The sequence below is a fragment of the Varanus komodoensis genome, unplaced genomic scaffold, assembly GCF_004798865.1.
Source record: "Varanus komodoensis strain SLA01 unplaced genomic scaffold, ASM479886v1 scaffold3, whole genome shotgun sequence".
Taxonomy (NCBI): domain Eukaryota; kingdom Metazoa; phylum Chordata; class Lepidosauria; order Squamata; family Varanidae; genus Varanus; species Varanus komodoensis.
The window spans coordinates 54,485,845-54,499,036 of record NW_025335761.1 but is presented as its reverse complement, the minus strand read 5'-3'; the positions used below and the strand labels follow the sequence as shown (position 1 = coordinate 54,499,036).

Sequence of the window (13,192 nt, the reverse complement as noted above, 5' to 3'; positions counted from 1 at the left end):
CTGGTACTGACTGTGATATTCTTTCTCCGCGGCTGTGATTGGTTACGAACTCTCCGATGCGCCCTGCGATTGGCTTACACTATACGCGGGCTCAGATGACTCCTGCCCAGTGTGCATAGCCTGCAGCTTGGTGCGAGTGCGGACCTTCCCTTGATTGGTATTAACTTAATTGCAACGTGGTTGTTCTGTAGGTGCAGGAATTAATTGCAGGTAACGGAGGACGTTTTGCAGCTCTGTTGATGGGAGATTTGCCTAAACTTTCTTGATTGGCTGGTTTTGTTAACTTCGGCTGCAATCATGTACCCCAGCTAGGTGCCCCCCGAAACTACAGGTCCCCGCGTTCCTGACTATTGGCCATGCCGGCTGGGGTTGATACGCGCTGAAGTTCAACAACCTGGTGCCTTTCGGATGTTGGAGATTTGGAAGAGGCGCGGTGCATTGGCAGGGACATGCTTGCGTGCAAACAGCCCCAGATTTGATTCTGAAGCCTTGGAGAAGTGCTGTCCGTGTCATTCAGTGACCTGGTCCACTGAAAGAATCCTTTCAAATATCATTTTCTTGTGTTCCTGTGATAACATTAGAAAAGCCGTGCAGGTGTTTTTGTTGCAACAGACCAATATGATTATTTCTTTGATATTATTGTAACTTACCTTTTTAGAGTTCCCAGTCTTGATTGTTTACCGTCTGTGTTGCACAATCTCTAGCCTGTGACCATCACTTATATTGGATTTAGGCTCAAATCCATTTCATGCTTGACATGGGAGTTTAGGAAAGTCCTGCCATGCCCAGCCAGCATGGTTCTGGGGTTGTTTGGACTTGTTCTGCCTAAATGTGCATAGGATTAGATTGTTATAGAGAAACAGGTCAATAATCCCGTCAGCCTGTCAAATTAGTGTAACACAAGCGAGGAAAGCTACCCGCTCTCACACACACAATTTCTGGTAGCATCTTTCTAACATTATCCATGATTCATATTCCCTTCATATTGATGCTTTCTTATTGGCTGCTATGTTACAGATATTGTTGTCAAAAATGGATTGGAATGAATTCGACCTGAACCCTAGAGTGATTGCAGCGCTTAAGAAAGGTGAAGTATCTCCAAGTGGATAGCTTTCATCTTTGCACACCACACAACCATTGTTAAGGTTATATAAGAACCTTTTCTGATGCATTTGGTTTGGGGACTTTATTCCTGGATCAGATTAACTGGTGTTGCTACCGATACATGTGAACTTACCTGTTCATCACAATTATTCATGTCACCTGTTCATACTTATTCAGAAATGTTCCACTGGTTTTAACAGGACATGCGTAAAGGCCAAGCTTATATATTGTGATAGGCTTTGATGAACTTAGGTCTGTGTCAGCTTCTTTGCAAAGGAATAAGGCTGAAAGCCTATGTACTTTCTGGAAGAAGCCCCATGGGACATAGTGGGTTTTACCTCTGAGTAAATAGGCATAAGAGTGTTCAGTAACTAAAATTAATGTGTAAGACTCTTAGAAATCAATGGGACTTACTTCCAGCTTTGAGTATAGATGTGCAACCAATTCAAGGTGCTGGTTTTAACTTACAAAGCCTTACACAGTTTAGGACCACAGTACCTATCAGAGCACCTGTCCCAGCTGTGATTTACCTGTACACTAAGCTCAACATCTGAGGACTTTCACCAAGTGCCAGCTCCAAGAGAGGTGCGGAGAGTGGGAACAAGGGGGAGGGCTTTCTCAGAGGTGCCCCCCCCCCACAAGCTGGTGACAAATCTGCTATCTTTCCTGTAGCTTTTAATGACTAACTCGGCCACCCAAAGGCTTGAGGGGGTTCACCAGGTATTTTACAGTGTATCTCTATATATATCCCTCTCTGTTATTCCTTGTTATTGTCTGGTTTTATTATTTGTTTTTAGCTGTTTAAAACATTTTATTTTTTCTGATTTTATGATATTTTTATTGTACTTTTACCATCTGTTTTATTTGACTGTGTAAATCACCCAGAGAACTTCGACAGTGGGGCAGTATGGAAATGCAGTAAATAATAATCAGGGAGACTAATGCAACAGTCTATGCTCACTACCTTCGTTCTTCTAAGTATTGTTTTTCACACAGGCTGGGAATCTAGGCTTATTATGTTTAATCGCTTTTCTTATTTCAGCAAACATAAAATCCATCAAAGAGATTTTCAATCTTTCGGAAGCAGATTTACAAAGGTTGACAAAACTGTCCAGTACAGATGTACATTACATGCTAAGAACAATTTCCGGTGCACTGAGAAAAAACACTGTCCTTACAGGTAAATAGTTTGTAGTATGATTTTTTTAAATTAAGTCTTTAAAAAGGTACAATGAGCTTGTAGTGTGGCTTTCCAGATGTTTGTTCTAATACTTTATCACCCAGTCCATTATTGTGAAATAAAAGGCATTTAACTTACCTTTGAAGGCAGTTCAGAAATCTCGAGAGGCAGAGAATGCTGGGGCCAGAGCACTGTCCAAAGAGAGTGGACTGTATCCCATCTAGGGGACACAGGTGGCACAGTGGTTTGAGCTGCTGGGCTTGTTGAGCAGAAGGGCAGCAGTTCAGTTCCACCCAGTTCAGTTCCCATTGCTTAGTCCTAGCTTTTGACAGCCTAGCACAGGGGTCCTCAAACTTTTTGAATAGGGGGCCAGTTGAAAGGCTGCAGTGACCGTTGCGGGCCGGGGAGGTGGGGGTGCCTGGGGTGTGGGCTGGTGAGGTGCCGTTGGGCGCGTGCGAGGCGGCACTGGGCATGCGTGAGGTGGCATCGGGCGCACGCAGTGGTGGCTCGCTCGCTCGGTGATCTCCCAAAACCAAACCCGAGCAAGTGAGCGAGTCCAAAACCATCTCCGAGCGAGCGAGCGAGCGAGCCACCACCTCCCCGCCCGCGCTGCAAGGCAGCGGCGAGTGCGCGCACATGGGAAGCAGACTGCAGTGGCTTGCTCACTCGGAGACCATCTCTGAGCGAGCGAGCGAGCCACCACCTCCCCACCTGCGCAACGAGCATGCACACGAGTGGCAAAGGGCAGTGCACGCCGGATGGATGGCCGTGGCGGGCCAGATCCATCCCACGGGCCGTAGTTTGAGGACCCATGACCTAGCAGTTCGAAAGCACGCAATGTGAATAGATAAATAGGTACCACTTCGGTGGGCAGGTAACAGCTTTCTGTGCACCTTGGTGTTTAGTCATGCCGGCCACATGACCACAAAAACTGTCTGCGGACAAACGCTGGCTCCCTCGGCTAGGAAATGGAGATGAGCACAGCCCCCCAGAGTCAGGCATGACTGGACTTAATGTCAAGGGGAATCCCTTTCCTTACCATTCATAGTACAGTGGTACCTTGGCTCATGAACTTAATCCGTTCCAGGACTCTGGTTGTGACCCAAATTGGTTGTGACCCAAGTCAAATTTCCCCATAAGGTTCATTGTAAATAAGGTTAATCCATTCTTTAAATATTTTTTTAATCACAGAAATTTGAAGCGAAGTAACAAAGAACAGTAAAGTACAGTACAGTAGAGAACACTAACCTAGGTTGTTGTTTGGAGGGAGAGTCCAAACCATAATCGTGCGATCGTGCTGGGGGGGCGGGGGGAGACAGGCGCGATCGTGGTCGTCACCCAATGCAGAGTTCGCAAACTGAGGCAGTTTTTTTCTGAAATTTCTGTTCACAACCCAATTTGGTCATGAACTGAGGCGTTTGTGAGCCGAGATACCACTGTACATCTACCTTGTACAAGCTTTGTGGGCTTAGAATTTGTTGCTGGGCTCAGTGCCAGGTGCTTGCATTCAATTCTAAAAAGCTGAATGATCTTGCACCACTATACAGCTCTTATATCAATCCACTGGCCAACATGCTGTTTCGGAGGCCCTGCTAAATCTCCCCTGCCAACAGAGGTGGCCCTGGTACAAACAGAAGACGACCAGACTGGGTGTGACTCCAAAATGATGAAATGTCCTTTCAGGACAGCCTGATTTTGTCCTTATTTGCTGCTATTCAAGTGCATGCATAAAACTGGTTTATTCTGGCAGGCACTTTTTAGCCAGGGCTTCCAGACTGGCATATTTTACAGTGAATTTTTTACGCTTAGCATGTTGTATCTTTTTCAGCTTTGTATACCTTCTTGAGTATACCCAGATATAAAAGGATAGGATATAAACACTGAAATAAATAATCTAGAATTTGTTACATTGTGTAGACTGGTGTAAGTATTTTGGCCCAGAAAGGTAATGCATTGGCTAAATATTGGGATAAGAGCCCTGAAATAAAATAAAATCTTACATTGTTTGCAAGGCTGGAGAAACATTTAGCCTAGCCTGAATGCTGCCTAGGTTAGGAATGAACTGTGGGAGCTGTCACCATTTTTCTTGCTAATCTGCTCCGGCTTCCATTCTTTGCTAACAGACACAACTGCGCATTCTGCCGAGTGGAGGGGTGACAGAATATCATTCCCTCGATCTGCTCCTTCTGTTTCTGCCTTCCCTTTCTCTCCCCCTCTGTGACCATCATGTGCCTTCTCTGTGATGGATGGAAGTACCTCTGTCCTGTGTTTCTTGCATTCATGCCCAGGGCTTGCAGTCCAACCACATTAATTAAGCCTCTGTAAAAATGTGCATAAAAGAACTAAGAAAAGTACATTGATATGGAATGTCTTTTCAGCCCAGCTGCCTCTAGCCTTCATTCATTGTCTCGAAATACACACAGATATTACACTTTCTTTGTATTATAGTTGTTATTAATTAAAGGAGTACCTCTTCCCATACATGCCTACCCAGGCCCTTAGATCATCATTGGAGGTGCCTCTCAGGGAGCCCCCTCCGAGGGAAATTAGGAGAGTGACTGCAAGGAGAAGGGCCTTCTCTGTCGTGGCACCCCATCTCTGGAATCAGCTCCCCAAAGAGGTTTGCTTGGTGTCTTCTCCCTTTTAGGCACCAAAGACCTTTTTATTTACCCAATATTTTAACTATTAGGATGATTTTAAAGTTTTATAACATTTTATGGTATTTTATCTTAGTGCCAGTGTGCCTTTTATTGTGTCTTTACTGGTTATGATTGAAGTTATTGTGAAGTTTTATTGTGACATTTTTGTTCTGTTGTTATATTGTTAATCAAATGTGATTTACTTGGCTATTATACTTTGTAATTCTGTAACATGTCCAGAGAGCCATTCTGGCAAATTGGGTGGGGTACAAATCTAATAAATAAATATTAGAATGAATTTACATCCTGCTTGTTTTCCCTCTTGTAAGGAACCCCAGGCATCCTACATATCCTCATAACAACAACCTTGTGAAGTAGGTTCAGCTGAGAGCAAGTGAGCCCAAAGTCACCTAGTAAGCTTCATCAGGTTCTCCAGAGTTCCCTGTCCAGTCCTCCAGCCATCGCTCCACACTGGCTTTATACTACTTTGTGTAAAGCACCCATGCCATTAGCCAGCCCAGACTATCCAACACCATTTTGAATAAAATCTGTGCTTATCTCCTTTTTGAATCTGTTGTATGAAGTGCAACACACTTTAGAAAATGGAGTAGGTAAATGTTACCTATTTAAATTTTTTAAAAGACTTGGAACTCAGGGTTTTTTACTTTCTTTTAGGTATGCTGGCTGGGCACAGCTGGGTCAGAGAAGGCATTTTTTTCCTGCCTAACTATGTATTGGATTGCACTAAGACTGTTCTTTTTCACCTTTTCTTTTTTTAGCACTTCAGCTATTCCAGGACGAAAACCATGGCAGTACCCGATTAAGCCTCGGCTGCCCAGTTCTAAACACCTTTCTCCGAGGTGGCATTCCACTTACAGGCATCACCGAAATTGCTGGCGAGAGCTCTGCAGGGAAGACCCAAATTGGCTTGCAGCTGTGCATTTCTGTGCAATATCCATATTGTTATGGTGGGCTAGAATCTGGTAAGAAATCTCCTTGTATACCAAGAGGGTCTGAGAATAATCCATATTCTTGTGCAGCTGCAGCAGTGCATAATTGTACATTTGTTTTGCTGTTGCATCATTTCATTGATTTGATGCCTCCCGGGGAAGTTTCAAACCTTTGAAAGTTTTCCCACTCCTTTTGCAGGGCAGGGACTGAGGCTTCAGTGAGCACTGGCCACACAGTTTAAGCCATATGCTTACATTTATAAGGGCTAGAAGTCTATCTTTTTTTTAAAGGTTGAGATTATGGGGAAGCTGAATTCTGTATTTGATTCTGTATTTGGAAGGTGCATTCTGTTTTTGGTTTGTGCTTTTTTTCTGTGATCCCAAGAGATTACGACCATGAGTTTAACATTTATAATCCTTCCTTCTCTCAAAAAATGTAAACCATGTCTAACCACAATTAATTTAAAACAAAAACCCATACAAAGCTGTAGGAATTAAAATGAAAAACACCCTATACAATATTCATGCTTTTAAGGGACAGTCTTATATAAGCTTGGACAGGATAAAGTCCCCCTACTGGGAGGGGGAAGCATGTATTCTTAAAGTACTGTTAATACTTTAAAGTATTAGAATTCCCAGGAAATGAATCTAGAGCCTTCTCTGTGCAAGCCTTGAACACTGAGCAGTGGTCACACCTTATCAGTAGCCTAGTAGATGCAAAGGTCTCTTTTCTGGCATTCCAGGTGTTTTTCTTTTCAGGATCATGTTGTATTATATATTTTAGCTGTTTTATTTTTTTAACATGCTATTTTAAAGATTCTTTTGCTATTGTCTTGTTTTATGATTGTTGTAAACTACCCAGAGCTTTGGCTATGGGGTGATCCAGAGATGACATGAATCATAAACACAGCTGATACTTGTCATGAAATCTTTCTGCAGTTCTCCCTTGAAAGCAAACTCTGCAGCTGGCTTGTCCAGGGGACTGCAATGGTAAGATGGTGAAAACCCAGACATGTTCCCCTTTCTTGCAGGTGCTGCTTACATCTGCACTGAAGATGTTTTCCCAAATAAACGCCTGCAGCAGCTGATTGAACAGCAGTCCAAACTGAGAGGTGACATTCCACCTGAAGTGGTGCAGAAGATGAAATTTGGAAACAGTATTTTTGTTGAGCACGCTGCAGACCTGGTGAGGGGCAGAGGGAATGCCTGGTTGGGGTGACCTGGGAACATTAAATCCAGTCGACACAGAGGTATATAAATGATAGAGATAGCCCTTGCAGATGGCAAATGCTTTCAAACAACAATTATTAAAGTTTAACTTCTAGGTTCCTAACACTGGCTGGTTTCCATAGATAGTGTCTCACAGCAAGGGCTAGAGAATTTCATCTGAGCGCTCTTTAGACTGCTCCCTGCCAGTTGGAAAAAAGGCCTTGGCACTTTTTAGAGTGATTCTTTTGGAAGTTCTGCAGGACCCCAAATCACAGAACATTTGGAAAGGAGATTCTGTCAGTACGTTTTAAACTTCCAGTGAGGTCTGGAAGCTCTTCTTTAAATATATAATGCCGAATTTTAGGAATCTAATCACTTAGTGGTTGTTTCCTGTAACTTACAAACCAGTGCTGGGGGTGGTTTTATTCTTCCCTTTACCTCTCCTTTACCCTTTGTATTATGCCTTTCAGACTGTATTCCTATGTGCAGGGTATATGCTTCTCTCTGGTTTGTTATGCATCTTATGCAAGTTACTCCAGGAGCCTTCTTGGCAGAAGAGCAGGATAAAAATGCTGTAAATAAATAGTGTAGATTTTCAACAAAACTGAAAAAATGAACGTATCTTTTAGAGTAGATTGTTCAGAATAATTTTGGGAAAGAGCGGTAGCTCAGTGGCAGAGCAGATCCTTTGACTGCAAAGGTCCTACATTCAGTCCCTGGCACGCCCAATTAAAAGCGTAGCAGAACTTTGCCTGAGATGCTGGGGAGATGTGACCAGATGGTCCTGGGTTGGATGGATCACGGTCCAGTTTTCCAACCATCAGACAAACAAACAAAGATGTGATAGATTCATGTGGCTTCAACATGAGCCACCTTAGTAATGATCGTGAGTTGCACAGTGCAGTCTCATTACGCCTTCAGAGGGGCCAGCCGCAAATTAATACGCAGAGATTTGTAGCATTACCTTCTAATCTGGCTTCCATTTCCTGTGCTAATAAATTGCTACCCGAGCGCCATATGCTGTGGGTTGCTGTGCTGAGGTCACGAATGAATGCAGTCATGAACTGCCTAGGGTCAAGGTCACTCCAGTCCAGGAGTCTCTCCAAAGTCTCCAGACCGTGCAGCGCGTGGCTGCTTCCTCCCATCTCCTAAGGTGGCTTCTTATTGCAGGACACTTTCCAGAAGTGCATTAGCAAGATGAATGTCCTGCTCTCACACGGCATGGTGCGCCTGGTTGTCGTGGATTCCATTGCTGCCCTGTTCAGGTGTGAATTCAGTGCAAAGGACTCTGTCTTGAAAGCGAAATATTTGCAGATGTTCGGAGCCAGACTTCACAGACTGAGCAGCAAGTTCCAGATCCCGGTGGTATGCATTAATCAGGTACGGTGAGAAAATGAACTTGGCCTGAGCATTATGCCATAATCAGTGTGGTGAGAACCGGTCTGGTCTTGAGGTCCAGGTGCTCGGGAGATGTGGTTCCTAGTCCCGTGAGGCTCATTGGATGGCATTGGGCCGCTCACAGGCTCTTTAAACAATTCATGGGCAGTTTTTGATACACAAACTGGATTGATGCTTATAATGGGAAGTGATGGAACTTGTGGAACTTCCACCCTTCAAAGGAAGGGGGCTTAAACTGTGCTGGCTGGAGCTCCTTCGGTTTTGGCAAACACAACCCACAGTTGCAACCAGAGAGTGAACTCTCACTGTAGTGCTAGCCTTTAAGAAAGCACTTTAAGTTTCTTTGGCAAGAAACCCACCCGTTTCTTGCCAAAGAGTCCCTTTTATGGGGCAGGGAGCCTATCCCTTCATTCCCAAAATAAGCATCAGGCCATGGGAGAGAACTTCCCATACTGATCTGTCCCACTGGCAGTCTGCCATCCATGCCTCATCTCCTCCTCCCGTCCGTCGCTAATATAACCCTAACATCGGCTTTTAAATGTGACCTAAAGCCCATTATTTTAATGGTCATTTCACTGAATTTTGTTTTTAGGTATTGATTTTTGTTTTTAGGCTTTGATTATGTAGGTTGGATTCCACTACATTGTAATCTGCTTTATGAGGGCTTTTGCCCAAAAAGGGAGCCATAAATCTATTAAATAACAACTAAAAAGCACACCTTTCTTTCTGGATGGGGGAAATAAACTCACACAGTTCATCCAAAATCCATTATTTCATCTTAAATATTTATTTATTTATTAAATTTGTATGCCATCCATTACTTGCGTCTCTGGACGGCTTACAACATATTTTGCATAATAAGACCACCATTTTCTCCGATGCTTTCATGCTGGTCTAGCTGTGTTGATAAATTGCCTTTTTAGCTCCTCAGTGTGTTAATTCTGTTTTAAATTGTGTATGCTGAAAGTTCTGTGCCGTTTGTGCTTGTACTCCAGCTCATGTCTTATGAATTGGGGTGAGCTGCTCAGACAGCTTCCGCTCTTGGGAGGTGTAGGAACGAACAAATGAATCAAATATTTTACTTTCCGTTACTTCCCTCTGGCAAAGTGAACTTTCTTTTGCAACTAGGTCACGGACAAAATGGATGAGACAGGGGGTGCCACACCAAGTAATCCTGGGTGAGTACAGTAGGAAATGGGGGGAAGAAACCTGCCCGGTGGGGACAGCCTCTCCTCCACTTTCAAGTGCGTATAATGGTGGACCACGTGGGCTGGTCCCGCTCTCCTGATGCAGCCAGTGGCTCCACTACTGGCAACCACGCAGGGAGGGCCACTATACACACACTGATGTACACATGCAGGGCTTCTCCGCACAAGGAGATGCAAATCAGACCGTGGACGGAGCCCTTCCTTCGTGCTGCTTGTGTGTGGGCATATGCTGGAGGGGGAGGACAGCCTTCCAGATTCCTGATTTTCACATCCTGGCCTGAGATGGTGCCTTCTAGAGTTGCTACTAGATGGGCAACACACGGCAGGGCCCACATGTGGCTTTCTGCACTGAGCTTCACAACAGCCCAAAGCCATGGTAGTTTACCCCTATAGGGTAGACATTTCACTTTCAAGGAAGCTAAACTTGACCTGTTAGTTGCTTTAAAGCAGATAGCCATTGAAACTCAAAGCAGGAGATCTTTTCACTGCCATCACAGGAATGTGACTCACAGGAAAAAATAGTCCCCAACCCCATCCCTCAGGTTTGGGCCACCCCGTCCTTTATTGCTGACACTAGACAGCGTCATGCATAACCACAAGCAACAGTGGAAGCCCCAGGGCATGGCTTGTCATTATGTCTGAACCCAGCAAGCATCCTGAAAACAAGGCACGTTTGGTCTGTGTGGAACCACACAGAGAGAGAACAGCTTGTTCTAAAGCAGGGGTCTCAAACTCAACTTACCTGGGGGCCGCTGGAAGTAGAGTCTGGGTGAGGCTGGGCCGCATCAAGTATTCCACCCCCGCGGTGGTGGGGGGCTGCTCATCCCGTGGCCGGCCCAGGCGCCGCCAGCGCTTTGAAGGCTGCAGGCCCTTCCCCCGTGCCCCGCCCATCCCGGCAATTGGCCCATGGGCCACGAGTTTGAGACCCCTGTTCTAAAGTTTCCAGGTTCTGACCAGAGAGTTCCGCAGCAAGAATGGCCACAACCGCAGCAGACACTCCTGCCTGCACTCTTCGCTTTCCAGATCTGCCTAGCAGCTGCTGAGCTGCAGGCAGCAACACTCTGATTGGCTGCTCCAAGCTCCCTTTCTGCCTTAACAGTGTATGACTTTCCCACGCCTGGCAACGAAGTCTCACCTGAACAGCCCGTGTCTCCCACCCTGCCCTCTGCTCCTATCCTGTCCTTTGCATTCCTAGACTCAGAACAAGCTCTGTTGTCCTGTCCCATCACACAGCTCTGAGACAAACACTAATAGTGTGCCAGAAAATTTTATTGGGTAGATGCCCAGACAGGCTCCCTTGGGAAAGTCTGCTCAGCAGGGCACTCCTCTGGCAAGAGTGCCCACACTGATGCTCTCCTAGCTGTGTCAGGGATGCAAGTTGGGACCGTCAGCACATGAAGTGTGGCCCTTCAGCAATATTAAGCACAAGTTCTGTTGTGTCCTTAATATTATGCTGGTTCAAAAGACAATGTCTAGGGAAAGACTTCGTCAAGACTTTTGTGTATGCATGGTATGAATAGTGCTTAATATGGATTAGTCATTGAAGAACTTAATATAATTACTGGATTAGAGTGGACAACAGGTGGCCCTCCAGATGCTTGGGCTTACAAATCCCATCACGCCTGAGGGCAGGCTAACTAGGAATGATGGGAGTTTAGGCTAAAACCTCTGGAAGGTACACGCTGTTGGGTGAGCCAAATATTGTCTGTTTGGCCATCAGTGCTGCTGGATCTTTTTAGCTGTAGACAGAGGTGGAGCCCCAGCCCTTCTTCATGCAAAGCTTGTATGCTACCTTTCCTTGGTGAAGGCAAACAAACCAATTCAGTGTCAGCAAATTCAGTGTTGCAAGTTCTTAATAGACGGTCGCTTGGTTTGTGGCACTGTGAATTGACTGTTTGCTAAAGAAAAGTCTGCTTTAAAAACTCATTTTCATCGCTTAGGGCAAAAACAGCCCCAAAAAACATAGGAGTTTGCTTTGACTCATCAATCAACTCAGTCTTGAGTTGATTAATGAACTAAATGTTTTGCAGAATGTTTTATAAATGGAGGCTTTTCTTTCAGCTGCACAGCTGAGAGTGTGGCTCCAGCACTGGGAATAACGTGGTCCAATCAGCTACTGATGAGACTGATGGTGAGTCGCACGTTCTGCCAAGCTGCCAGACACCCATCAAGCCATAACGGAAGTTCCCTGCGGACAATGAGGGTCATTTTTGCTCCTCACCTGCCCCCGTCTTTCTGCTACTATACAGTGAACCTGGAAGGTGTGAGAGGCATAAAAGAAGAAACTCCAACATGATTAATGAAGAAGGCTATAAAGCAACCAGTCTTTTGTTTCCTATAAAAATAGGAGAGCCACCATTAAAATGAGCCTGAAATACTTGTCCAACAATACTCTCCTTTTAACTACTGCTTTTTCTCTGCGCCTCTGTAGTGGAAACAATGGCAGACCACTCATGTTACTCAACTGGATGGCACCCTTGGTAAAAAGCTGGAAAATGTCAGTGGCTGAGGTTCAATGCAGCCTATGACAACACAACAGAGTAAGTACTGGGAAAGACCAGCACAATTTTAGAGTGACACAACATGAAAGGTTTAAACTTCAGACAGGCTGTACTGATATTGTGCCAGTATCCTTCAGAGAGCCAACAAAGGGGAACCCCACGTAACAGCTCACATGCCTCTTGTATACTTTGATTTGACAGTGCAGTAAAATAAAGAATTCCCTTTGTTGTATGTTTATTTGCATGTGTGTTAACAGTAGCGTTATTAGTAGCAAGCAAGCATTTTGACCGAAACAAAACCTTTCTGAACTGAGTACTCTTTGAAGCCAGTCACATCTTTTTCGTATGTTGTTAGAGCACAGTAGCTCAATTAAGTGTACTTAGCTCTGCAGTAGATATTTTAGGTTGGCTCCAAGATCTGCTTTTTGGGAGCAAAAGACTCCGCTTGCAGGTCCCCCTGCTTAACTTCTGGGGATACCCCCCCAACAACTCTTTCAACAGAGTCTCCCCATTTTCTCCAGCATTTTCAGAAGATTGAAAGGTTTAGGGAATAGCACTTCTATGAAAGCATTTGTCATGGCAGCAATTTCTGTGTTGATTACGTGAAGAAATGTTGGAGGCAAGTGCCTGCTGCTTCTTATTTTGTTTAACAACATAGAAGCACCCAATTCCTGGAATGTTCTATGACATTTAAATTTGGAAAGTCTAGGTTGTAACAAAATAACAAACCATGGGAAATTGTTGGGTTACCTCTGGGTTGTTTGGCCAAAAACACTCATTGTTGCTAGGTTGAGACATCGCAAAACAACCCAGAAAAGGGGCCTTCAAGGGTTATTGACTTGAAACTAGAAAGGTTATTGACTTGAAACATCACTTGCAGTATACATGCCCAGGAATTCCTGGGTTAAACAACTCAGGAATTGCCAGTGTGATGGCTTTAAAATATCCAACTGTATGGAGAACAGGCAATATTCAATTAGTCTGAAGTATCCAAAAGATGCAT

The 13,192-nt window shown here is 44.6% G+C and overlaps 1 protein-coding gene across 1 annotated transcript; it reads left to right on the top strand.

Moving 5' to 3' along the window:
- The first annotated feature begins 75 nt into the window (after positions 1-75).
- On the top strand, positions 76-13,192 carry XRCC3 (X-ray repair cross complementing 3). Its single transcript, XM_044437221.1, has 8 exons — positions 76-210; positions 1,018-1,087; positions 2,147-2,284; positions 5,703-5,906; positions 6,905-7,059; positions 8,253-8,462; positions 9,609-9,658; positions 11,750-13,192. The coding sequence occupies exons 2-8, from the start codon at positions 1,033-1,035 to the stop codon at positions 11,982-11,984; spliced, it is 1,047 nt and encodes a 348-aa protein (XP_044293156.1). The 5' UTR covers positions 76-210; positions 1,018-1,032; the 3' UTR covers positions 11,985-13,192.

What these genes read in the sequence shown, in the direction of transcription:
- XRCC3 (XM_044437221.1), top strand. Translation starts at nt 1,033, where the DNA reads ATGGATTGGAATGAATTCGACCTGAACCCTAGAGTGATTGCAGCGCTT. An exon ending in TTATGGTGGGCTAGAATCTG is followed by an intron (nt 5,907 to 6,904) that starts GTAAGAAATCTC and finishes CCTTTCTTGCAG; the next exon opens with GTGCTGCTTACATCTGCACT. An exon ending in GCCACACCAAGTAATCCTGG is followed by an intron (nt 9,659 to 11,749) that starts GTGAGTACAGTA and finishes CTTTTCTTTCAG; the next exon opens with CTGCACAGCTGAGAGTGTGG.